This window comes from Falco cherrug, chromosome 12 (genome assembly GCF_023634085.1).
Source record: "Falco cherrug isolate bFalChe1 chromosome 12, bFalChe1.pri, whole genome shotgun sequence".
NCBI classification, from domain to species: domain Eukaryota; kingdom Metazoa; phylum Chordata; class Aves; order Falconiformes; family Falconidae; genus Falco; species Falco cherrug.
In genome coordinates, this window is record NC_073708.1 from 24,997,741 (window position 1) to 25,022,340 (window position 24,600).

The 24,600-nt window shown below is 54.1% G+C and overlaps 1 protein-coding gene across 1 annotated transcript; it reads right to left on the reverse strand.

Annotated features, from left to right (window-relative positions):
* Window positions 1–79: 79 nt before the first annotated feature.
* Window positions 80–20,249, reverse strand: SMIM44 (small integral membrane protein 44). Its single transcript, XM_055724852.1, has 3 exons — window positions 19,779–20,249; window positions 18,608–19,668; window positions 80–8,647 (listed from the first exon to the last, which is right to left on the reverse strand). Exons 2-3 carry the CDS (start codon window positions 18,996–18,998, stop codon window positions 8,472–8,474), a joined length of 567 nt encoding a protein of 188 aa, XP_055580827.1. The 5' UTR covers window positions 18,999–19,668; window positions 19,779–20,249; the 3' UTR covers window positions 80–8,471.
* Between the last annotated feature and the right edge of the window lie 4,351 nt (window positions 20,250–24,600).

Below are 24,600 nucleotides of genomic sequence, written 5' to 3' on the forward strand. Positions count from 1 at the left end.
GGGTTTTCTAGTGGAAGGGGAGAGGCTCTGGGCTGAAACACCCTGGAGCCTGTGGCAGCTCTGCAGGCAGGGCAGGTTTAGCCCCGGTCCCAAAACAGGCACAGACCACATGTCCAGGGATCTGTCCCTTCTCACATCAGGGTGGTGACACATAAAGTCACGCTTCCCGAAGCAGCTGGGTACCAGAGTGTGTCTGCCAGGAGCGAGGAGTCTGATGTGACTGGCTCTCTGGGCAATGGGGCATATTGAGCTTGGCTGAACTATGTCTCCAGCTACAGCAACTTTATCCTTCCTGTCCCAGATTTCCAAGGAAGATCTTTCCAGGTGTTTGCCAGCCCTGTTAGCCCTGTCTCTGTTTGCTTCCCTTGTTCTGCAGCTGCAGCCTTGGCTCCTGTGGCCTCCTCCACCGGGATGTGCAGGGGGGGTCTGGGTGTAGGACAGACTTAATTCCAGCCCAGCAGCCACAGCTCTCATTTCAGGCTGTTGGGATTTGCTCCTGGGTGGGTCCCTTAAAACCACTGGAGCCGGTGCTCATGCAAACTTCAGTCTTTCCAAAGCAAACGAAAGTGGATTATCCAGCCCTACCATCCCAGCCTCAGCGTCCCCTCTAGCTCCTGGCTTTGAAACTGTGAGCTTTTGCAGATGGAGAGGTGGATGCTGCCGCCAGCAGGACTCCGCAGGATTTCCCCATTTTCTGCTGGGCTGAGGTAAAAAAATAAAATAATATGAAGAAAATCTTAGAAACAAAATGCCCAGCCCATTCCCCGTCCAAACTTAGACCCCAGTGGTCAGACAGCTCTGTATCGCTGCAGATGAGTCCTTGCTGGGGCTCCCCTGGGCATGGACTCTTTGGCTTAGCTTACAGGAGCCTAAGTTCCCCATAGCCCCGAAATCTGTGTATCCCCCAAATCCCATCTGCAGGGCATGGATGAGGTTTTCCTGCCATCCCCTGTCCTGTCTCTGGGCTGCCTGGACGAGGAGTCACCCACCGCAGGGCTTTGCCCAGGCTTATGCAGAGCCCAGCCCACCCTGGGGAAAACCCAGGGACCTCCGTCTTGCTGAAAGGTGGGTGCAGCAGCGGGGTGCAGAGCACGCATGGATGGGAAGCAGCCCACAGCACAGACCTGCAGCCTCTCCTGGCCGCTGCCCAGGGAGGAGCTTCCAGGCCCTACCTGCTGATGCCCTTGGGCTGTTCTTGGGCTGCTCCGCGCTGGTATCAGGTAAGAAAACAAGCAGATAAAGCAAGCAGGATCCCAGCTGGTGCCAGAAAACACCCACCTCTGTTACAATAAAAACACCAGCAAGCAATTTTTTTTTTTTTTTTAAGATATACACAGAGATTAGACTGCCTTAACGAGGCAGTAAAACACTTGAATAGCTCCCCTTGCTAGTTATTAAAAAGTCCCTTGGGCTTTCCCCTCCCTGAATGCAGCTTGGCTCTGAAAAAGCCTGTTCCCGGAGCGTTGCAGCCATTTAAGCAATTTATGTTAGTTCTTGCGGGGAGGCAGCATGAAAATAACTTTTTCCTGGGGTGGGGAGAACCTGGTCCCCATGGTCGGAGGGGATGTGGCATCCAGCCCCTCTGCCAACGACCGTGGCCTTTGGTCTGGTGGCCCTGTTGCCACACACAGTGCCATGGGCTTGCTGGCGTGGGGTGCATGGCTGTGGGGTGACCAGGGAAGCGGATGCAGGGGATGTGTGGGTGCAAGCACAGCCTGTGAGGCTGGATCCTGGCACCCCCACCCTCCTCGGGGCTGGGGTGGGGATGCTCCCTGTTGTCCTTTGTACCCTTCCCTGTGCACTGCGCAGGGATCAGATGCTGGGAGGAAAACTGTCCATTAATGCTGCTTGGGGCTGCTCTAAAATGTGCCCTTTGGGCTGTGCACAGGCTTGTCTCAAGGCTTGTCTCAGACCTCTCCACCACAGCCCTGCCTCTGGCACCCGCTGCTGAGATGGAAAAGGTAAGAAAAGGTCCAGATAAAGCCAGTGTAACCCAGGGCTGACGGCATCCCGCCCACTGGTTCCCCCGAGCTGAGCACAGGCTGCTTTGAAGGGTGACCTGCCTGAAAATCAATCCCCTCGAGAGAAATTTTCCAGCCAGAGCAGTGCAATGAAGTGACCCAGACAGCAGTGGCAGTGGGAGGTTGTCCCCCAGGCCACCTCACCCCAGCCCCTGGGGAAAGGTGAGCCCATGCACCCCACGGTTTGCTGTAACCCTTACTGGGGAGCAGTGCTGCAAGCAGAGCCTGGGACTTGCACAGTCTGACCCATTGCAGACAGTGTGGGGCGGGAGAGGCCAACAAATGGGGTCTGCCTGCCCTCTTTTGGCGGTGGGGATGGTCCTCTGGGCAAGGCTGAAATGATGGTGCCAGTTGGGGCAGAGTGGTGATCCCATCCATCCCCAGGGAAAGCCCCATGACACCAAACCCACCTCCAATTCAGGACTGCATCCAGTCCTGGTCCTGGGGGACATTGACACCCAGGTTGGCCCCATCATCCAGCTCTCCTCTGGCCAGGCCCTCTCACCCAACCCACTCCCCATGCCCTGCCTAGCAGCCCCCAGTACTGGGGTTAAACCAGCCCAGTGGAGGGTTCCTGTGTCTGGAGTTTCAAGCTTTTCCTTCCCACTGCCCCAGGGTGACCAGTTTCCTCCAGGTTTTGTACAAATAGCAGCTGAGGAGAAGGCAGAGGTGTCCCTCAGTGCCCATCTTCTAAGGAAGGGTGTGCTTGCAGCGTGTGCTCAACCTCTACTACACACTGGAGAAGACACACCAGGCAGGGGATGCTCCGATTGCCCAGGGTGGCTTAGGCACCGAGCAGGAGTCTCATGGTAGCAATGTCCTGCCTCCTCCCCATCTGTGGGACCCCCTGAGATCCCCCCTGAGTCTGCTCTTGGTGACAGTGGCTGTGGGACTGGGAGGCTGGTGAACACAGGGACAGAGCTGGAGCACGAGCCAGGAGCAAGCTGAGCCTTTGGGAAAAGCATTCCTGGGCTGTTCCCTGCCCTGGCTGGCAGCTGGCCAGGCCTTTGCTTTGGAGACTAATCCTCCCGTTTTCGAGCTTCCCAGCTCTCCTTGGGAGCAGAAAAACAAGCGTGACTGCTCAGGGCCTCGTGGGCGTATGCGCGTGAGTGGGTGACGAGGACAAGCTCCGTGCTTGGTTCCCTGCCTGTGTCCCCCTTCCAGACCAGCCAGGGTGCTGTGGAGGTGGCACAGCTCTCCCTCCTCCCCAGGTGGTGGGCACCCACCCTGGCCCATCAGGGTCCCTGATGTGCCACCTTCTTCCCACTCGTGTGACCCATCACTTGGTGAGTACCTCCCCACCTCCTACACAAGGCTGGGACCTGGGGACATCCCGCTCAGTGCCACCCCAGGGGTGACACCAAGAGCTGCATGTCCACAGATGTGTGCGCTCCTGCCAGCCCTGCTTTGGTCACTGCTGGGGAGGAAAAAATCTGAATGGCTTTTCTGAGAAATTAATCTTCTTTTACCGTCTTAGCTTAGCCTGACCTAGAAGAACCCCCCCCTAGGTGTTTTTTTTTTTCCTCGTGGGGTCTTTAAAGGGAAAATTGCAGCAAATGTGTTGCAAAGATGCTGTGGGAGACAGGGGCCAGAGCTGCAGCAGGGGAAAGCGATGCCGGCAGGTTCTGGATGGTTTCAGGCAGGATTCCCCATGCTGCCCTCTCCTGTGAGACCCTCTGGATCCAGGGGCTGGAGAAAATTGCATCTGTCATGGGCAGTAAAACAGAAGGAGTAAAAGGTTAAAAGATGCGTTTGGTTCCCCCTGGCATGATGTGGAGTTGTGGGGTCAGGGGGGACTGTTGGCTGGAGAGAAGTAAAAGCTGAGCTGCTTAAAAGAGAAATTGTGCAGCAGCCGGGAGGGCAGCCGTGCTGGCAGGGGAAGGCAGGGGTGCTGCCTGGCCAGGGCTGATGTCCCCATGCTGCACAGCCACCTCTCAGGGGGACACTGGGGTAGTCCAACACCAGTGGGGAAGGATGGGGAGCAGGACCAGAGAGGGATGTCCCTGAATGGCAGCGAAGCAGCTGCAGTGCTTGCTGTCCTCCCTGGACAGCTGTGGTCCTGGTGGGGCATGACTGGGACTGCAGCTGGGTGGAGACAGGATAGGGACAGGAGGTGAAATATGCCTCTCCCAGGCACCCGCTCCTGACCCACCAAACCTCCCGCTGTCCCATTTCGCATCTCTTTTCCCCAGTCCCCTTCAGCTGCAGGGATGAAGCCTGGGTGGCCCGGATGCCATGCATGGATTTGCCGGTGCAGCCTGGGTCAGGGAAGCCAGCCACAGCGCCAAAATGACCCTGAGAAGATGCTGAAGTTCGTGTCTTGGGGGTTACAGGCAAGTGTGAGGCTTTGCCAGCCTCTAAAGCTCATCAGCTGCCCTGCAAAGGGCTCTGCTCTGTGCTGCGGGGCCAGGAGCACTCTGCCCCTTCCCTGCTCCCTCCCTGCCTCAGTTTCCCTCTTGTTAAAGGAGAGGGGATTAGAAAGGAAAGACCCCCCCGCCTCCCCTAGCTCCTCTGCTGCCGCAGGCTTTCTCATGGCTGTGCCATGGGGTTGGTTCCAGCTTCACAAGTCTCGGAGCAGAGCAGGGAGGCCGGGCAGCTGCTCTCATGCTCATCCATGCGTCTCCGTACATGTGTCTGTCTGTCCCTCCTCATCAGATTGCTGCGACTGCGAGGGGGGTCCAACACTTCAATGCCTTCTGCAAAGGGGTTTTGAGTCCAGAACCAGCCCCAGCCGGGATCTGTGCCCTGGGAGAGAGGCAATGCTGGGAATCAGAGGTGTTTGAGGCAGATTCTGGGCAGCAGCCCCCATTTTGGAGACTCAGCCCTGGGCCTCAGGGCAGGAGGGCACAGGTGGTGTGACCAGCAGGGATTATGGCTGCTATAAAAAGCACCAGCATCTCTTGTCCCTGCTCCCTAAGGCGCTTAGCGGAGGAAAGAGGGCCTTAAAGAGCAACCTCCTGCACTGAAGAGGTGCAGGGACTGTGGCAGTCGGAGCAGCACAGCACCCTCATCAGCCCCTTACCCCTCGGCACCCCCAAAACCTCCCCTGGGTGAAGCAGCCCCCAGCACCTCTTCCCACAGACCTTCTCCCTGGACCCCTGATGTTGGATGGCCAGACCCTCGTCCCCTGTTCGGAGGACATGGGGGACAAGGAAAGGACAGAGGGGGAATAGCCCAGCCTGGAGAGGGGGACCTGGTGGGTGAGAAGAGCAGATGAGGCTGCTGCACCAGCCCCCAAACAGCTCTGCCTTCCCCAGCCTGGCAACCTCGCTTGTCCACCTGGTCCTGCCCTGCCACCCTGCTTCAGAGGTTCTCTGAGGGTGCTGGAGATCTCTAAAATGCATCCAGCTGCAGGGATGGGTGGCTGGACTGAAAGCCACTGATTTTTTGGAGGGACAGGGGCTGCTTTCAGCCAAAAGCCATGCTCTGCCGCCAGTGTCTGGAGGTGAAATGGCTCCACGGCTTCTTGGGATTCTCTGACAGGCTCACAAGCATCCTCAGAGCTCAGCACCAGTACAGTGCCTGGGGACATGTTTGGGGACAAATTCAGGGGAAGGCAGGTGCCAGGTGGTGGCAGTGATGCAGGGATGGGGGGATGCAAAGGAAGGTGGTGTGGCAAACTGCTGTCCTCTGAGGTTTTCCCCTGGCATGTGGCAAGTTCCAGTGGGACCAGCAGAGAAAGAAGCTACAGCCACGGGGTTCTGCACAGCTCCAGTGCCAGCCTGGCTCCTGGCCTCGACCAGGCGTGACGCTGTGGCTCAGGGAGATGGTCAGTGGTTCCCCTCGCCACAAACACTGCCATAACATTACCCAGGGGCTCGGCCGGTCTGGGGGATGGACACAGCACCAGGACCCCTGCAAAGGAGGGGCTTCAAAGGAGGGGTCCTGGCTCCAGGAGGCCGAGGAGCAGAGTGGGCCAAGGGCAATGTCTCACCAGCTCCTGAGCAGCCTGGTGGACCCCGGTGCAGGTGGCCACAGGAGGGAGCTTGGCTCCTTCCTTCTCCTGCTCGGAGGACGGTGGCCTAGGGTGGCTGACAGCCACGCTGGCCCTGGGTGCAAGCTGCTGCGTGTTGCAGGAGCATCTCCTCGGGATCAAACCGCATCGTGTGGGACCCAAGATGTCTCAGGAAGGGAGTAAGAACCTGGCTGGAGAGTGGTGGCTGCCTCCATCCTCAGGGAAACCTCCACCTTATTTCCAGCAGCTGGTGCGTGACAAGTCTTTGATGCAGATGAGCTGTGGCTGTTGCTTACAGCCATGGGGGGACAAGTTGTGCCTGGTGAGTGACATGTCCCCGTGGCAGGGACTGGTCCCTTTGAGAGCAGTGCCAGTGCCAGACACACGGTCTCAGCATCCCCCCCCAGCAGTGGCTGGGAGCACCTGGGTGTCCTAATGTCCAGTCTCTAGATGCTGAAAGGGCAGGGGAGCAAGGAAACCAGCTGTGCCCCCCAGCTCTGTACAATCTCCTGTCCCTCAGGAATGAGGACCTTCACAGTTTCCCCTGCTCACAGCCAGCTCTGGTGCTGCAGCCCCACTCCTAGGGGCTGACAGACCTGGGATCACCCCCCAGCACCCTCCCAAGCTGTTGCAGTGTTGCTGCCCAGCTCCCCTCAACAGCCCCAGCGTAGGAGCCGGCTGGCAGCTGCCAGAGCAGCCACATTACAAACCCAGGGCCAAAAAAATGGGAGGAAAATGATGGTGGCAGCGATGGTTGGCTGATTGGAAATGGTTAATTACTGGGGGGAGGTTTGCAGTTCTATCCTACAGCCTTTGCTTGCTGCAAAGCTGACAAAGCTCCAGCCTGGGACTGCTGGTAATGGCTCTCATTAAAAGCCATCAGGGCAGGAGGTTGAAACCACATCCATTTTCCCTTACTGCTTTCAGAAGGGGAAAATTATGTTCTGGCCCCTGCTGTTAGGGGTCTGCTGGGTACCTCAGGCTGGGAAAGGCAGGGACTGTCTCCCTGAATGCAGAGGCAGAAGTCCTGACCGTTTGCCTTTCCCTGGGATTAGGTCTCTGGGCCATCCGTATAGTCTGTTTTTTTAAGTTCAGGGAAGATGTGGAGGTCAAAGAGATCTTCATAAGAAACAGACACTGGGTCCAAGGAATTAGCTTGGTCCCATTGCCCCAGCTCTGCCGTACAGAGAAATGATGGATTCTGGTTTAAAATCCCAAGCAGGGTGAGAGCTGGCCTTAAAATACCAATGAAACCATCAGGATGCCCCTTTTCCCACTTGGTTTGGGAGCTCGCCCCCCACCTTGGGAAGCTGCTGCTTCCCATGAGCCCCTTAAAAAGGAGGGAGCGGATATCTGCCTGGAGTTAGCAATGGGAAAGGATGCCTTTGAGCAGAGAGAAGTGGCAGAAGAGAGAAGGAAGGGCAGTTGTGGGTGGCAGTGCCCTGGCAGGGAAGAGTTAGGTACTCAGGGGGACAAGGGAGGTCTCCCCCCTCCATCAATGCATGCACATGCAGCTGACCCCAGTGCAAAGCCAGCATCCCTCGTGGTGGCAGCTGCTTTGGAGATGGTGAGGGAGATGGCCACACTGGGATGAGTGTGAGGGATGCAGCCATATAGCAGCTATTTTCCCCCATGAAGAGTTGGGGTTTCCTGCAGGTGGGTCCCTGCCCTCCCCTCCAGCAACTTTCCTCGAAGAACGGGGATGTGCCATGTCCCAGCAGGGTTGCTCCTGGTCAGGGGATGCTGGGCTCAACCAGAGCTGGTGGTGGGGGCGGCCTTGGCCTGGGCCTGGGCATGGGAGAGGAAGGCTCTCTGGGTGAGGTGGGGCTGTCCCCCCACTGTCCTACAGCCATGGGATGCACCTGCTGAAGTGGGCTGTGAGCTGGGGCTGCATAACTAAGGGGTTATGCCCAGACAGGTCATCAACATACTGAGCTGGATCTGGCTCCTACCGACATTTCAGTGCCTTCCTGCAGCCCCTAGCTCACACTGAAGCCCCAGTCCCTGCTGATTCCTGGGTCTGTCCCCAGAAACACAGACACCCCCATTTCTCATGCAGCGTCCTTGTCTCCTTCGCCCTTTTCACCACCCCATCCCCATGCCGCAGGACAGCTGCATGCCAAAGGACTGCCCAGCTCCTCTCTGGCTCATTTCTCTTGCAAGCTTTGTTTGGTGGGTGTATTTTGCATTTGCTTTTTTTTTTTTTTTTTTGCTATTCACAGGGAAGAAAGGAAGGTCACAAACCCACAGACAGATGGTCAGGGCAGGATGGGTGAGCCTGGGAGAAGGGGCAATACTGCCTGCCCTGGCAAGGTCCTTAGAGATTGGCAAAACTGGGGCGAGAAGGGCTTTGCTCTGTGGTGCCAGCTCTGCCCATCCTCTTGCTGCCCAGTCCTGCAAGGTGGCTGCTGCACTGTCCCCCTGCTCCATCCCTCCGCTCCATCCTGCTGCTCCATCCCACTGCTCCATCACTCCTGGCCCAGCCACCGAGCTCGTCATGTCTGCTGTGGCAAGTGACAGGTCTCGCTGATGGAAATGACCACATCCTGGGGCTGGTGGTCCTGGTGCTGCGGTGCCTCAGGCATCTCATTCATCTCATTGACGCTGTTGCTGATGCAGTTGATGTCGCTCTTGTTGCTGTTGTCATCTGGGCTGGGGCCGAAGATCCAGTCTGGAGGAAGGAAAAGCATAAAACAAGCCCCTGTTTACCTCTAGCTGTTCCCATTGTCAAAGCTGGTTGGGAAATTGCTGTCCCTTGCTACATCCTACCCCTCGCTCTGGGAGTTCACCCCTGCCAGGAGGGTCCCTTGCCCACCCCTGCCTCTTCAGCCCCCTCTGCTCCCCTGGTACCAGGGTCTCTGCTCTTCCCTGCACTGTGCTGGCTTTCAGGCTGCTGGTTTCTGGAAGCCCTCCCAGTATAGGCAAATGAAATCACTGTGCTAATCCCAAAAATGAAAATGAAGTATTTCTGAAGCAAAGTGTGCACCTGGGATCTCCGGCAATGTACTCCCCTACAGTGGGTTTTTGCAGTCAGAAACAGAGGGGACAAATAACCGTGTGACATCCAAATGGTACTGGACATAACTGGGGACATAGCTTATCTGCTATGGGAGTGTATCACAGCCACACCGGGGCTTCAAACCCCCTTTGAGCTGCTTCGGGGCCATGCTTCTGGCAAGCCACTGGAGCACCAGGACATGGCTCTGAACTGATCCAGCCACTCTCACAATCCTGGGGGCAACCGACCCTGCTCCAAAATACAGTGGTCACTGCTGGGTGGTGATGGGACCAAGACACCCCCTGCAGCACAAGGGGCTGTGGCTCAGTGGAGGAAGGTGGTGCTGCTTCCCAAATACCTGTTTGGGTTTTTTTTTTAATTTGGCTGTTTGGGTGGTGAGAGGCTATGCCCAGCCTTCACGGGGAGGCACCAGCAATGAGGAAACCAAAGCTGGGGAAACCCAGGCGAGGGCAGAGGAGCCCCTGGGGCCAGGCAGAACCTGGTGGTTGTGGGCAGTGGAGCACCAGGACCCCTTCACTTTAGCCCTGCTCCCAAAATAAAGCCGAGATGGCTATCAGGAGGCAGACAAAAGGACCTGCCTGGTTTAGTTTTCTGAGGGGTTACACTTACTCACCAACAGATAGCTCTCAAGAAATAACATTTATCTCCTTTGTGGCATGGGGTACTTTCTGTCCTCATGGGGCATTTCAGTTGCAGCTCTTTGCTGGAGGATGCAGGCTGCCTGGCGGAGCAGGACCAGATAAATGCAATCACAGAGAGATAGATGTTGCCTTTTCACAAGCTGTGGATAAAAGCTTTGCAGCAAAACCAAGGCTGAATGATGACAAATGTGAGGGTGGGATCCCAGGTGTGAAGGGAGAGGAAAATCTAATTTACTGGGTCACCAGTGGTGTCCAGACATTGCTGCAGGCACGAGAAGAGAGATGGGAATGACCTGTGGTCCCCCTTGTGCTTGGTGTGTGCACTATAGGTTGAATCTTGGGGCTTTTTTGAAAGCCAAATTTTATCATTTTTGCAATGCAATATTTGACTTTCTTCTCCAGACTTTAGCCATTTGGCCACACCATCCCTAAGCGCATGGGGCATGGCTTTTGGGGTGATGCTCGTGCTGTGGAGCCAGGATGGGTGTTCACCCCTGCCATGGGGGCTGGGCAGGGGGTGGAGGGGGTTGTGCCCCACTGCCAGTGTGGGCTGCCTGAACGTGGGTGCAGGCTCCAAGGAGGAGAGAGTTCCCACCACACTGGGCACAGGCAACCTGTCCAGAGAACAACTGTTTTTTCTTGTCTTTCCTTTTTTGTTCACCTCCATCACCATGGCCATTGGTGTCTGCTGGTTGTGCGACGGGAAGGGCAGGAGAAGAACCACCACAGCCCGCACATCTACCAGCAAAAGTGATTGGGGAACTCAGCAAAGATGTGGTCCAAAGGCTTCTGGGGAGCCCTGAGTCTGCCCCGAGTCCTAACCTGGGCATTTAGCTTTCACTTGCAAGGTCCACAGCCCCCATCAGAGCCTGGGCTCCCCATCACGACCCTTCCCAGAGGAAATCAGCCAAGCCCGGAAGGCTCATTTAGGTCTTTTTTTTTTTCCTTTATAGCATCTATTTTGCTTTGATTTACTGGATTTAGACCAAAGCCAAACAGTCCACCAGCTGCTTCCCGGCCTGGCCCTGCAGCTCAGACTGGGTCCGTGTCAGCCAGACCTCCACCTCCTGCTCCCAAGACCTCCCAGGCTCACACCAGCCCCCACACAGCTGCTTGGCGTGAGGAGGATCCGGAAGGCAATAACAAGATTGCCTCCTACAAATACTATTAAAGGTCCCAGCTTGCTTTCCTTGACGTCAGCTGTAAAACTCCAGTGGGAGCAGGGGCTGGTCCAGCACGGAAGAAGGGGAATAATATGTAGAAAAAGAGGTGACGGGTCCCCACGTATCCCGTGAGGCATCAGGTGAGGGTTGCTGCATGCAATGGGAAGCAAAAAGCACAGCTTTGCATGCCTGTGAGCAAGAAATGGCATTTGGTGGCCAAGTGATGAACCCTTGGGGACATTTGCAGGCAGCAGAGGAAGCAAAAACTGGGCACAGCACTGGGACACCACAGTAGAGGCAGAAAGGCTGAGGATGGGTGTTTTGGGAGAGCACTGGGGGGCTCAGCACAAGTCACTTCCATGGGAAAAGAGTCACGGTGCATCATCTCCAGAGGGGACGTGGCAGGCCAGGGTGCCCGGGGAAGGCGGCTTGTGTGAGGCTGCCGCAGTCTAATTCCCGGGTAAGAGTGGGCTGGATTGTACGCGCTAATCCAAACTGCTCCTTCCCTGGGAATTATTTCTGGAGCCTGCTGGATCTAATTACCCAGTAATCTGCAGGAAGATGTAATTAGGCTGTCATTAGAGGGTATTTACTGCGATGCCTTTATGATTTGACTGTGTAAGTAAGGAGTGAAGTAATTACACAATTACACATTATTTGTGGCCATTTATGGCCTGTAACTTCAGCATGTTGCCATGTGCAGAAGAGGGGAGTGAGGCCCCGTGGAGCTGGCAGAGGATCTCCTGCCAGCAGGACCCTGGAGAAACAACCATAAAAATGTCAGCACCCTTGTCTCCCCTGTCAGCCACTGCCGGCCGGCTCTGTCCCAGCTGTGCACACTCCTCCCCAGCTTCTCCCTCTGGCTTCTCTCAGGCTGTGAGTGAGAAACCAGGGTCCCCTGGGGTCCCCCATGGGATGTCTGGGGAGGGATGAGTGGGAGGAGAGAGGAGACTTGCACAGCTTTGGCCACAATGGGATTAATCCTTGCTCTGATGTGGAAGGACTTTTGCAGGGGATGGGATGCACAGCTTCACGTCATGCACAAGTACGTGTTAGAAACCTTGGATAATGAACCCTACGGGAGATGTAATCAGGTAATGGAGGATGGTGAGGGGCCGGGAGTCGAGGACCACTGGTGACTGGCTGAAGGTAGCCAAAGTCCGTAGCATCACAACAGGTATTTCTCTCTCAATCCGTTAGATCTGGCAGGGGGTCTGCATGAGCAACAGAAAATGGGCACGGTTGCCACCAAGAGGAAAATTAAATCCTCTTTTGGAGAAAAGTCCACATTTGGGTTCACACATGCTTGAGCAAGAAGGCAAGCAAAGCCAGACTGAACCAGGGCACCTGATGGACCTGGGACACCCAAGGGCTGAGCTGGGGCAAGCAGGGGTCCCATGGTGTGCTCCTGGGGCCGTGGCACCCCTGGACCCACAACATTCACACTTTGGAGGTAAGAAAAAGCATTGCCTGCACCTCCCCAGCCCCTAGAAGGAGCTTGTGACACATGCTGCAAAATCAGGGCACGCACACAGGAATGGATGTGACTGCTTCAGAAAAAAGAGAGGGACAAAGTGACTTTCTCAGCCAGGCTAGGGGAGCAGCATCTAACCCAGAGACGCCTCTCCCTGCTCGCCAGGTGCTGCCGAGGCTCAGCGAGCCTGCTGAGGTCTTGCAGGGCGAAAGTCGAGGTGGAAAGTGCTGAGATGGGGTGAGATCGATACAGAGCGATTGATCCAAAGCAGCTGGGGAGAGGAGATAGGGTAGACTGGGTAAATCGGGAGCTGCAGAACAGCATCTCTCCCTAAACAGTGGAGTGATGTGGTGCAAAGTGTCTCTGCACCTCCCTGGCTCTGCCTGAGTCTCCAACAGTATCCCTGGGATGCGCTGTGTTTTGGGGGGCAGGAAAACACTGTTTGGGGCTGCCCAAATTTCACAACATGCTCCTTGTACCAGCAGCGTGAGTGATGGTCCTTGCTCAGAAATCCCTTAGAGTGCAGGCAGAGGGGAGCAGCCATGCTGCTGCCTGTGTGCACAGGGATGCTCTACACCAAGTCCCATCCCAGTGGGGTGGCCAGGTCCCCTGCATTCATTGGTGGCAGGGTGGGATGTCCATGAGGCACTTCAGCCCCTGGAAAAGAGATGTTCCTAATGGAAGAGCAGAGGGAGGTGGGAGAAGAGGCTGAAATTTAAATGCAACCCAGTGAGCGAGACATTCACACTCCCTGCAGTGATGGAAACAAGCGATGGAAGGGAAAACATGTTAGATGAACAATCAAACTCGTGCTCTAGTTTTACTTGCTTTAAATGGGGCTGGTGTGAAAACAGCTACTAAAAAAGCCCTTTTCCCAGCGGCAGGAGCAGAAGCACCAGCTCTGGCCAAAGCATTCCCTACAGACATGAGTTCAAGGGTATCCCTCATGTGTTTGACACAATGCAGCAGTCTCAGCTGGACATCGTATCTGTCTCATTTGCAGGACAGACTCTGCTTATTCATTAGCAAAATCAGCAGATATCTCCCAGGTTTGTTCTGCTGGAAAATCTCTGCCTCTGGCAGTAGTGATTTGTTAGCAAGAAGCCCCCCTTTCACCCCAGATTCATGTCTTTCTAAATTAACGTGCTGTTGGAGTCTGTTCTTCCTTCCCTGTTTTGCAGAAATTTCTCAGGCTAGCTGTGCTGGTCAAGTCAAAACTGTCCTGCACCCCGAGCAACACAAGCACACTGCATTGCTGATGGACAGGTAATGACACTGTCCCTCTGGTGAGCTGTCGCCAGCATGAAGAATCTGGTGGGAAAAGGGGGTGACGAGGAAAAGGCATTCAATTAATTACAATATTATCTTAAAAATAGCTTCTCTGCACCGGTATAACCTGGGACCAAGCCTGCATTTGATCCCAGTCCTGTCTGCCGGGCAGCATTGCTGCTCCAGAGAGTGGATCTCGGAGAGGCAATGGCTCAGGTGTGGCACATGGGAGGCAGGGATGCTCCTGGGCGTCATTAATTGCTCTGTGCATCCTCCAGCTTAGATGTTTGCCACGAAGGAAGAATGAAGATGGCCAGAGGGTGAAAAGCTGTGCTTGGTCTTGGCTCAAGAAAGATGAGCACTTGCAGAGGAGTAGAAAGGCACAGTCCTCGCCACAGGGACGTGATGCAGCCCATCGCTGGACCACACAATGGCAGGAATGGGATGGCGCATCCCTGAGGCCAGCCTTGGTCAATCCCCGGCAGTGCGTGCTGGGAGCCATCCTGCTGCTCGGGTTTTGTGCTTCAAAGGTTTGGTTGTGAAAGTAGGTGTCCTGGAGTGGGGCCACCTCTGCCTGCTTTTCGCAGGGCCAGACCACTGTGGCTGCTTGTCTGGCTGACAGCCGCAGCCCGCAGCCACGGTGGTGCCAGGGTGGATGTGGGGATGGGGCATCTGTCCATTATTACAGTAGCTGGGAGTGGGAATTAAGGTGGTGAAAACCACCTTACAGCAGCCACTGCTAGACATCAGCACCCCTGAACAGCAGCTAAGGAACCTCTTATGCACCCCCATTTACAAAAAGAGAAACTGAGGCAGTGGGTTAGTGTCAGAGGTGGGTTAGCATCGAGATGCGGGAATAGAAGGGACCTGACACAATCTCTTCTTTTCCCACAGCTTTGGGATGCAAATGAATCATCCCCGAAACAGAGCCTGAAAAGAAAACGTAAGTCCTGTCTGATGGGCTTGAGACCCTATCTGCAATCCCTGCCACTGAATTACCCTAAGAGCCCTGCAGTTCTGTGTGGAGCAATTAAAAGCAGATCCCGAGTCCCTGCAGGATCACCCAGCAGCTATTTTCAGCAACGCTACACTCACGCACAGTTTCTTTGTTCAAGGAGACCATTTCCTAAAGAAACCTGAAATGTGGCAGGTGGAGATAAGGCTGAAAAATAAAAATATAGCTGGTGGGTCAAAAGGGCAAAGAAAAAAAAGACCGCACTCCAAGAATGGCTTGGGGTTTTAAGCAGTCCCAAAGCCATCAGCCAGCACAGTCCCGTCAACATCAGTGAGCCTGCCCTGCCTTACCCCAGCTGAATGTCTGCCTTGGGCCCATTCTTGAAGGAGAAGCTTCCTCAGGGTCTCCTCTGGAGAATCAGCTGAATCCTCAGCTGAACTGGGTGACACTAGCAAAGGTCTACCCGCAAAGCATCAGCTCCCATGCAGGCCAACAGACCCTTCCTGTGTGGTTCCCGTGCAGGCAGCAAGATGCTTTCCTGGGGACCACACGGCACAGTCTCCATGGCAACAGCTTTGTTTCCAGTCAAACTTTTTTTTCCCCTCCCTTTTTTCTCCCTTTTTTGTGTTTAAATAAGGGCAATATTCAGTGAACTGCTGGGGACAGAGGAGGGAGGGCAGGCTGATTCCCAAGGATTGCAGTAATTAGGCGCTTGCTATGTTGGGGCCGGCACTTCACCGCAGCGCCGTCTCTGGCAGCAGCCCAGCGCTCCCGAGTTAAGCCGCTTTCCAAATGTTTCGACCCAATTTGACTTAAGTGGTAGCCAGGTCTGAGCTGCGCTCACACAGGAGCGTTCCTCCTGCCTTGGGGGGCTGGCATTTGCACCCCAGCCAGAGACGTCTGGTGAGTTTTGGGAAAGTCACAAACATGAGACTTTGTCAGCTCGGAGCAAGTGAGGAAGGATCGGAGAGATATTAAGGTATTTTGGGTTCTCCTTGGTCAGGTCCCTCCAGCAAGAGCTGAAAAGGGGCTCTTTCACAGCCCTTTTATCCATATTCACGTGTTCTGGGGATGAGGACAGACAGAATCCCCACCCCGGCTGAAGGGGAACTCTGCCTTCCTCCTCTCTGACAGCACACCTTCCCCTCTCCTCTGATACAGCCTCCTGTTTTGCCCTCCTCCCCACCCTGCTGGGCATCACAGCAGCATTCATCTCACCCCGAGGATGCCTGGAAAAGCTCTAATTGAATTTTAAGAAGCGTCTGTGAGAGAGGTGTCGATGCCTCAAATACCTGTTCAGATTTTGCTGGGGAAGAGCTCAGCAGTATCCCGGGAGCCCCTCCACCATCCCGAACAAGGCCCAGTGCCGCCTTCTTATGGTCCTCATGAGTGCACGCAGCTGGGTGATGCTTTGACTCCCCCGGCCGTGTCCTACAAGCTGTTATTGAGGAGTCAAACCCATCCCTGATGTCTCTGAGAGAGTGTTTAAAGTAGCGATTAACTATTCACACTTTAATCTCCCTGAAACAGGCTCCAGCCCTTTGGCATCTTATTTCCATCTCTCTCTGTATCCTTCTAAATATGATTAGCACAGAAACGCTGATAGCAGAGGTTGGAGCTGCTGCCGAGTATGTAAATCCAGGCATTGTGTTAAGGCAGCTAATAGACCGGTTTCTTATTTACTATCCCTTGGTCCCTCTGTCCTGTCCCTGAAGTCATTTTATGCAAACTCATTCACATGAAACCTTCTCTTTAAAGGCTGCTGCTCGGCAGTGTTAACAAACACGGTCTCGTCCGCTCTCCTCCGAGGATTGGCTCATTTTAAGTGTATAAATGGTGTGAAGATGGGCCCGGAGTGCTAAATAGGGCGACCTGGAGGCAGCCTTCAGCACTGAGGGGTGCTGCTGGAGTTTGGGAAATGCCTTCTCCTCTCTGTCTGGATGGGGCAGAAGGTCACATCTGGATTCCTGATCCTAACTAACATCTCCCCTCTACCCCAGGTAGGGAAGGTCCTCAGCCCTCAGCGAGGGCATTCAGCTGGGAAAGGGCTTGTCACAAAGTGGCAGAAAGCAGGCAGACCCCCAGGCTGTCCCTGTGCCTGTCCAGCCCTGGGACAGCCCCGGTGCTGTTAAAGGCTGTGGAAGTCCCTTTGCAAAGGGCTTTGCGAGGGAAGCGGCACCCCGCTGGCCTCATCCCACACAGAGGCAAAAGCAAAAGGTGCCCAAGGTCACCAGGGAATATTGGTGCTGAGCTGGAAATAGCATGGCAGGGACACTTCAGTCTCTCTCCCTGCCCAGGGGGACAAAACTTTTGTGTAGATTTTGGCTCTGCTTTGCAGTACCCACCCAAGGGCTGGTTTCAAGCATCCACATCCATGGTCTTCTGCATCAGGGACCCCAGCAGTCGGGGCAGGGGTCTCTGCTCTGTGGGAGCGCTGTGACTGCACTGGCACCACCTCAGGGACAGTTCGAACAGGACCTGGCCCTGGTCCTTTCAGCATCTCAGGGCAGGAGTGTGCATATTTTTAGGTGCTGTCCCCGCTTTTGTTGGGAAGGCAACACTAAATCAGATGAGCAAGCTGCTGATTAAGTGTTATATTTAACACTTTAAGACAGTATCCGCTCCCTTCCAGCTGGGATGAAGAAGCTCGCCTCAGCAGCAGCTCCCTACTGTTTTCCTGGCTGAGCCCCATGTGAGACCCCAAGCCCTGCTCCCTGCCGGGAGGTTTGACCTTTCCTGTCCCAGATACCTCCTCCCCAAATACTCACATCCCAGATCTACCAGCCCCTGCCCAGTCGTGAGCCCCTGCCCAAGGGGCTTGGCTTGCCCTCCCACCAGCAAGGCACAGGTGCTGCCTGCCCTGCAGGCACTGGTCAGAGTTTCGGCTGGTGTGTATATCTCCCCCATCCCAGAAGCAGGGAAATAAAGGGGAGTCGTGAATGAACACGTGGATTTTGCTCCAGAAAGTGTGATCTCCCTCATGTTGCATAGTTGGAGCCTGCAGGGCTTCACCCCTGGCTGGGGGGCAGGCTCAGAGCTAAGGGAGTTCAACCCCACTCCCCTGCAGAGGACATTGCTCCCCAGAGCTTTCAGGGTGGGTATGCACATCTGCAGGACTCAGAAGCTTAAATCCTTCTGTGGATGCCTCCTGGCCACCCGTCTGAGCTGGAAAACTGCCACCAGCTCCCTGCAGCAGGGCCCTGTCCCCCAGAAGGACATGGCAAGCTGGCTGTCGGGTTGTGGGAGCTAAAAGTACTGGGGATTCAGAAGGGAATTGGGCACATCTGCAATCCCCGGCATCACCTACCTGCCTTACAAATTATGGGATAAACAGCAAGTGTCACCGAGGGCTTGTCGTAAGCAGCCAGGCACCTCTCCCTGCACCTCTGCCTGCCCCTCTGCCTGCCCGTGGTGGCTGCAGCCAGCAGTGTTTGTGTTCTTGTCCCCGACAACAAGGGACCTTGTTCATTGACAACAAGGGACCTTGTTCATCAACAACAGGATGAAACGAAAGAGCCAGGAAGCCAAGCCTCATAAAAATGCACTCTGGGCTATCATTGTATGGATTCGTTGCAGAGGCTGTAGTGGTTATGCTAGGTGCTGGGCAAGGGAGCCAGACTGCTGAGCGGTGTTTCCTAGGAGTCTGTGGATTCACTGATGTCTGATAAGGGATTAAGCTCATATGGCAGCTTTTCTTTCACAATGCACTAGTGGCTTGTTTACCTGTGCTCAGGTATCTGTTGCCATGAAACTTTTCATTTTGGAGGCCTGTAATCCAAGCTCAGTTGAAACTGGCCAACGGATTTTACAATTGTTCAGCAGCACGGACTTACACACATACACATTTATGCACACACATATGCACGCACAAGCCTCATTTCTTTAGGAAAGGAGCTAAACGCAGGGATTTTCTCTGGGAAGCCGATCAACGTGCAGCTCAGTTTGGAGAACCCAGCACATCAGATAAACTAACACTCCTGTAAATGTGAAAGGGTCAAGGCTTGGTCTAAACCCCACCCCAATCAAAGGAGAGATGCCAGCCAGCATCCCCAGGCTTTGTACCAGGGTCTTTTTGACGGCATGCACACAACGCACGATGTCTGCACTCACCTATAAAGTCATGAATGAGGTCCTTGATGAGATGCCCGACGATGGCGTATGCCACTGCCACCACCACCAGGGCTGCCATGAGAAGGTAGAGGACAGCCTTGGGCAGAGGAATGGCATCTCGAGGAGGCGGTTTGTACTCCTTGTAAAGCTGGTCACTGTCCGAGTATGAGTACTGGAACAAGTGGTCCAGGCCAGCCGTGAAGTTGCTGGAGTTCATGGACTGGCTGTTGGACAGGTAGCTGTCCTGCTCAGGGTCCTGGAGGACACTTACCACCGAGCTGGTGGTGGCTTCCACTTGCTGTACCAAGTTCAGAGTCTTGTTAACGCTGGGGAGGATCTGGGAGAGGAAAGTGCTCCAATCTTTGATGGCACTGATGTTGCAAATAATCATAATTGCAATGAGGAATGGTCTTCAAGCCCAAGAGACTTAAAAGGGAGAGAAAGAGGTGAGAATTGTTGTGCTTACACCAAACCATGTACTGCGAGCCAGGCAGAGAAGGTCTTGCTGGGGTAGGTTTCTCATTTGCAAATTCTTACAGGATCTGGTAGGGATGCATTTGTGGTAGGTCGGTCATCACTTCTGGAAATGCCTGCAGCAAACCCCTATGGGCATGAAGTTCCTTGGGAAAAAGTACGTGCTGGAATGATTTTGACTGATATCATTTTTGTTCCGCAGACGTCTCTCCCTGATGCTACTCACTGATGAAAACCAGAGACACGAGATCTTGTAGGTATTTTCAGTCATCTGGAAAACAAAGATAAATTGCCCTTCTCCAGCTTGTTTTCACAGGTGATGGTCCTTGGAGAGACAGAAATCCCTCTTTTGCCGTCGCCCAGGCTCTGTCTGGGTGACAGCAGGTGCCAGGTGTGTGGTGCGGTGCTGTGCCGTGCTGTGACCCTCCCCGTAATGATGCCCGAAGCGTCCGCAGAGGAGAAACGTGTATTTAAAACCCACAAAGTTCAGCTGCTCCCGGTGTGTGACAGAGCCGGCGGCACACAGTTCCCGGCCGTGCCAGCCTGGCTTTCAGGAACTTCTTTTGCCGGCATCTCCCGATCGATTCCTTTAAAAACAAAATCATAGTCAGAGATAATGACCACGACAGCAGCGAGCCCGGTGCCCGGTTTCTCTGAAGGGCAGCCCAGCTGAGGAGCAGCTGCTCTCGGGTTTTACCTTAAGGACTTTTGCAAGCGAACAGATCTGCTCGCCCTGATGCTCCGGCTTGTTTTATTCGGCGCTCGGCTCCCGACGGACCTCCCCGCAAACAGCAGCCGATGCTGTGCCGCTGCCTGCCGTCTGCGGGCTGTGCGCGGATGCGTGCGTCCGTGCACACTCCTCCTCGTCCTCTTCCCCTCCTGCCCCTTCACCCTCCAGTCCTGCTCGCTCTTCCCAGCCGCCCCGGCTGCCCGCAGCGAGGGGGATGAGCCACCAAGAGGTTGGCTCCACAACTCGGGAGCACGCCGTGCAGCCGGCAATGCCAGTGCGTGGTGGGAGCGTAGGCTCAGCCTCCGCCGCGGCTCCCCGGGGAGTTAATCCTTTCCATGCCAGAAGACGTGTCTTGATCCGGCCGCTGGATTTTTCTGGAGGGCTGGAGGGGAAGGTGGGGAGCAGCGTGGGGGAAGCGTGCCCGTGGGTGTGCGTGTGTACATGCGTGTGCACGGGGGCACAGTTGGCGTGTCCCTGTGGCAGCCTGGGCTCAGGCAGCGCTGGGGATGGGTCTGGTGTCCCCTCGCAGGTGACCCCCAACCCCAGCCTGCCTGTGAGTGCTGAGCACAGCCTTTGTCTGGGAGCTTCGTTCCTGGCAGAGAGAAATCAAATCGTGGGCGCTGCTGGGAGGAGGGCAGACATCATCAATCCCATTGCTGGCATCCCAGGGGAGCGATACTCCCCACAGCCCTGGTCCCCCTCCCAGCCTCCACCCAGTGAAGTTTTGGCATCAGTGAGATGCCTGATTTGCAGAAAGCCTGGAGGATTTGGGGCTGAGCTCCCCTGCCATCTCCCTCCCTGGTTAGCTGTCTCTGTAAACTGGTCACCTTGGTGGTGGTTTTAAACTGGTCTGGGTTCCCTATAAACACATCTCCTCATCCGCCTTGGCAATGGGATTTCACTGGGGTGCTGGCTTGGTTTGAAGGCACTGGGACTTATTTAAGGAGGAGTAAGAGGAAATCTTAGAGAGGGGGAAATTGTCTTTCTATATTTGGAGGTGAAAATAAATCACAGCACCATTTTTCACATCTACTTTTTTTTTTTTTTTGTGCAGCTTCCCCATGTAAGAAATAGCTGTCACAAGGGCAAGGAAATCACCACATTAGGCTTGAATGCAGCCAAATGGAGCTTCTGAGAAATAATAGCAAAAGATTAACTTTATTTGTGTTTGTGTGTTACCAGCCAGCAGCAATCCTGCCAGCTGTCTGGGCGTTGGAAGGGTAGAGAATAAAATGGCAACATCTCCCCCTTGCAATAAAATCACCACGACTCAGGTAGGTGATGGAGTGATTGTACAGCCCGGGAGCAAAGAAAATGTGGAGGAAAAAGCTTTTCTGCCCCCCTCAGAGTGTCCATGGGCTAGGTTACAGTGACTTCTGTTGCCCAGAACCATTTTACAGCATCCTAAAATTTCTTTTCACAAGTGACAGAGCTGTGACAGGTTACAGAAACACATCTGTGCAGCTGCATGGAGACATATCCTGCAATGGGACATGTCCTGATGTCCTCTGTCCCAGCGTCATGATGCCTGGGACTGGAGCTTCTCCTCTGCCACCCGAGCATGAAGCTGTGGGGATGCTTTGAGAGCCAGGGCAGGAGTCAGGAGCTAAGGGCAAATGGCTCCTCTCTCAGACTCTGAGTCCTGCCATGCCAAATTTTATCCTTCCAAGAGGGAAAATGTGGCAAGATTGTTTTTATTTTATAAGAACTTTTCAATGCAAGGTGAGTTTTATGCTCTGTGCAGAGCTACCACAGTGCAGTCTGGCTTTGTCCTGCTCCAGAGGCCACATCCTTTGACTGTGGTCCCCAGGAGGAGAGGACAACCCCTGGGACATGCCCGCTGGTCCTTGGGGGCTGAAGCTGTTCTGAAGCTGTTTTTTCACAGCAGCTGTTTGGTGTTAGCAGTTGCCATGGCACCAGTGCATCAACTGGAGGGAAAAGGAGAGCATCGGTCCAGGCTGAGCCATCCCTGTGGCTGGCTCTGGGTGCCACTGTCCCAGGCAGGCTCCCACCACACTGTGCCCCTTTATTCCCAGGAAGGAATGGAGCAGAGTGATTTGGGGCAAAGTATTTGCAAAGGTGTGTGTGCACGGCGAGATTAATCAGAAGAACTGAGAGCAAAAGAGGATATTGTGTCTCTGGAGGTCTTAAGGTCCGCAACACCTTCAAAGCCTTTAATCAGACCTGGGTTAGAGTCCCTGGGGAGCTGAGTCAGTGTCTCTGTCCCACGTGATATGGGTCAAAACACCCCAAACGGAGGAATTCAAAGTTAGTGAGGACCAGCCGAATGAATGGCTGAACAAGGTTGCAGGTGGGAGACTGCTTCCCCACCTATAAAAGCAGGGTGACAACAGCCCTTTCCTTCCTGCCATACCATCAGCCAACTGTGGTGTTTTGTTGGTTTTTTTTTTTTCTCATTTTAAAACAAAGGGAGAACGTACTGAGACCTGGCTGACACCTTCCCCTCCCTGCTGCTTCCGAAGTGCCAGCCAGCGGAGCTGCGCTGCTTGGCTGTTTCTGAGCCTGTGCACCTTGCCCTGCTGGGGCTGTCAGAGATTCACTGTCTTTGGCTACCCTTGAAGGCCACTCGTGGTGGCCCACTCACAGAGCTTGCTTGGACTGCCCGGTGGCTTGGCAGTGTGGATGCTAGCGGTTCCTGTCCTGCTCCCTGCAGGGCAGAGGCTTGCAGCACAGCTGGCACAGCTGGCACAGCTCTGCCTCCTATGCCTCACCCTGGGCTCTCCGGGAAACACATGGCTGTGGATCAGCGTGTCAGAGGATGAAGGAGGCATCAGCTGGCAGCTCTCTGCTGGCCTGTGGATAGCTGGTGACAGCAGCTCAGACCTCGCTCCAGTGGGATGCAGGGCAGCCCCCTTCGGTTTCCTGGGGCTCCCCTGAGCGCTTCTGGGAAGAGGCTGGAAAAGCGCTTGGGGGAGCTCTGAGGTCTGCTGCAGGCGCTGAATTCATTAAAGGGGCTTAGGGTAATAATGAAACAAAAACCCTCCACCTTTTACATTTCCCTGCAGCGGAAGTAAAGGTGGCCTCTTTCATTCTCATTAACACCCATATCAATTCAAAATGACTAAATAGATGCTTAATTGTTCATTATACGCTCTCTGCATCTCTTGTCTGAAAGGGAGGTTTTATTTCCACAATTACAGTCCATCCTGTTTCAGAGGGAGTGTGAAGAAATATAAAAGTGTGGATTTTAATAACCTTATATTTCAAGCTCTCTGTTATTAAATAAAAAGTTTGCATTTTCAGGGTGGGGTGGGAGGGATTAAAAGGATTGCCATGGATTCCACTTAGGGGACACTGCTAATGATTTCAATAAATTACTTTAAATAAAAATCACAATCTCCACAATTCCACTCAAATGACATTTGGCAGAGGGGTTGATCATGGGAGCAAAATTAATTTCAGAATTAGCTGCTTGTCCTAATGTAATTGGACAAATTAAATTTAGGGATACACACATACCCAATGACACACATATCTCATGCAGAAGAGCAGTGTTTTGGCCCCTGGGAACAAGAACAAATAATGTTTTAGTGAGTCAAGAAAGATCTTGTCCCTCATGATGGATGTTGAGTGTTTGTTTCAGCTATTTCCTTAGTATTTTTATTTTATGGCTTACTCTCTCTATAACTACAGTCAAAGCACTGGTGTTTTATTTCCGTACAAGCAGGATCAAACTGACTACTGGGACATACCTCTGATAATACTGGTGTCCATGCAGAGCTGAAAAACTGCTCTGACACATTGCAAGTGATGCCCTGAGCAGACAGTACAGTTTCTTGTCTGTGACTTGGACCAGATCCCAGGGTTTCTACACAAGGTAAAGCCTGAGATTGTCCTACAGCCCAGGCACTACACCATGGCCAGAGATCTGACCCTGCTCTCAGCTCCACTGTGCATGGCCTCCTTTGCAACAGGTAAGGGATATGGAGGCAACAGGCTGTGGATGTAGCTGCTGACAACTGTCAGGTGCAAACTGAGCTGTAAGGGTGGAGAGCAGTGAGGAGTTTATCGCTGTGAAGTGTGTCATGGCACAGGAAGGCTTTGTGTCCCATCCTGGCTGAGAGGTATCCAGAAGTTGGCTGAGACTATGATCAGGAGGTGCAGCTCCAGCAGCAGTGCGTCCATCCACACTTTAGAGCAACACATTCATTTGCTCAAGGGTCATTTTTCAGCCTCGAGGTTTTTTTGTGTCTCTCTCCTGCACTGTTGACAGCATACCCTGATCCCCACCAAAGATGCCACCACAGCTCTTCAGCAAAATAAGAAGCACAAAGATTTAGGCCCTCATTTAGCACAAGGTAAAACAGTCTTCACAGGACTCCTTCGAACCATTCACATTTTAGCTATGCAGAGTGACATCCGCATGCGTATCAGGGTGCTGGCTCGTGGGGGCTGCGCAGCTCGTGTCCCAGTCCCTGCAGCCTTCCCATGGATGAGGCACGCTGACCATCATTCAGCCCTGGATCGGTCAGATGCTTTTCCCTCCCTCCCTGCCTGACTATGCGCAGCTGCTGCACTACACTCTGGAGCACCGACTTCATTTCCAACAAAATTCCAGATTTGTACCTAAGTTGTGTCAGTAATGTTCCTGCAAGAAGCTGTGAAATACAGGCTTATCCTGGCTTTCCATTCCTGGTGTTCCTCTTGCCTAGAGATCTCTGCTTGAAAAAAAACAAACAAACAAGGAACAGCAGCAATTTTTAGCAGATGAATCAGTAAGCTGTCTTTATCTATCTATATATAAAAGCACCTTTTAAAAGAGAAGTTT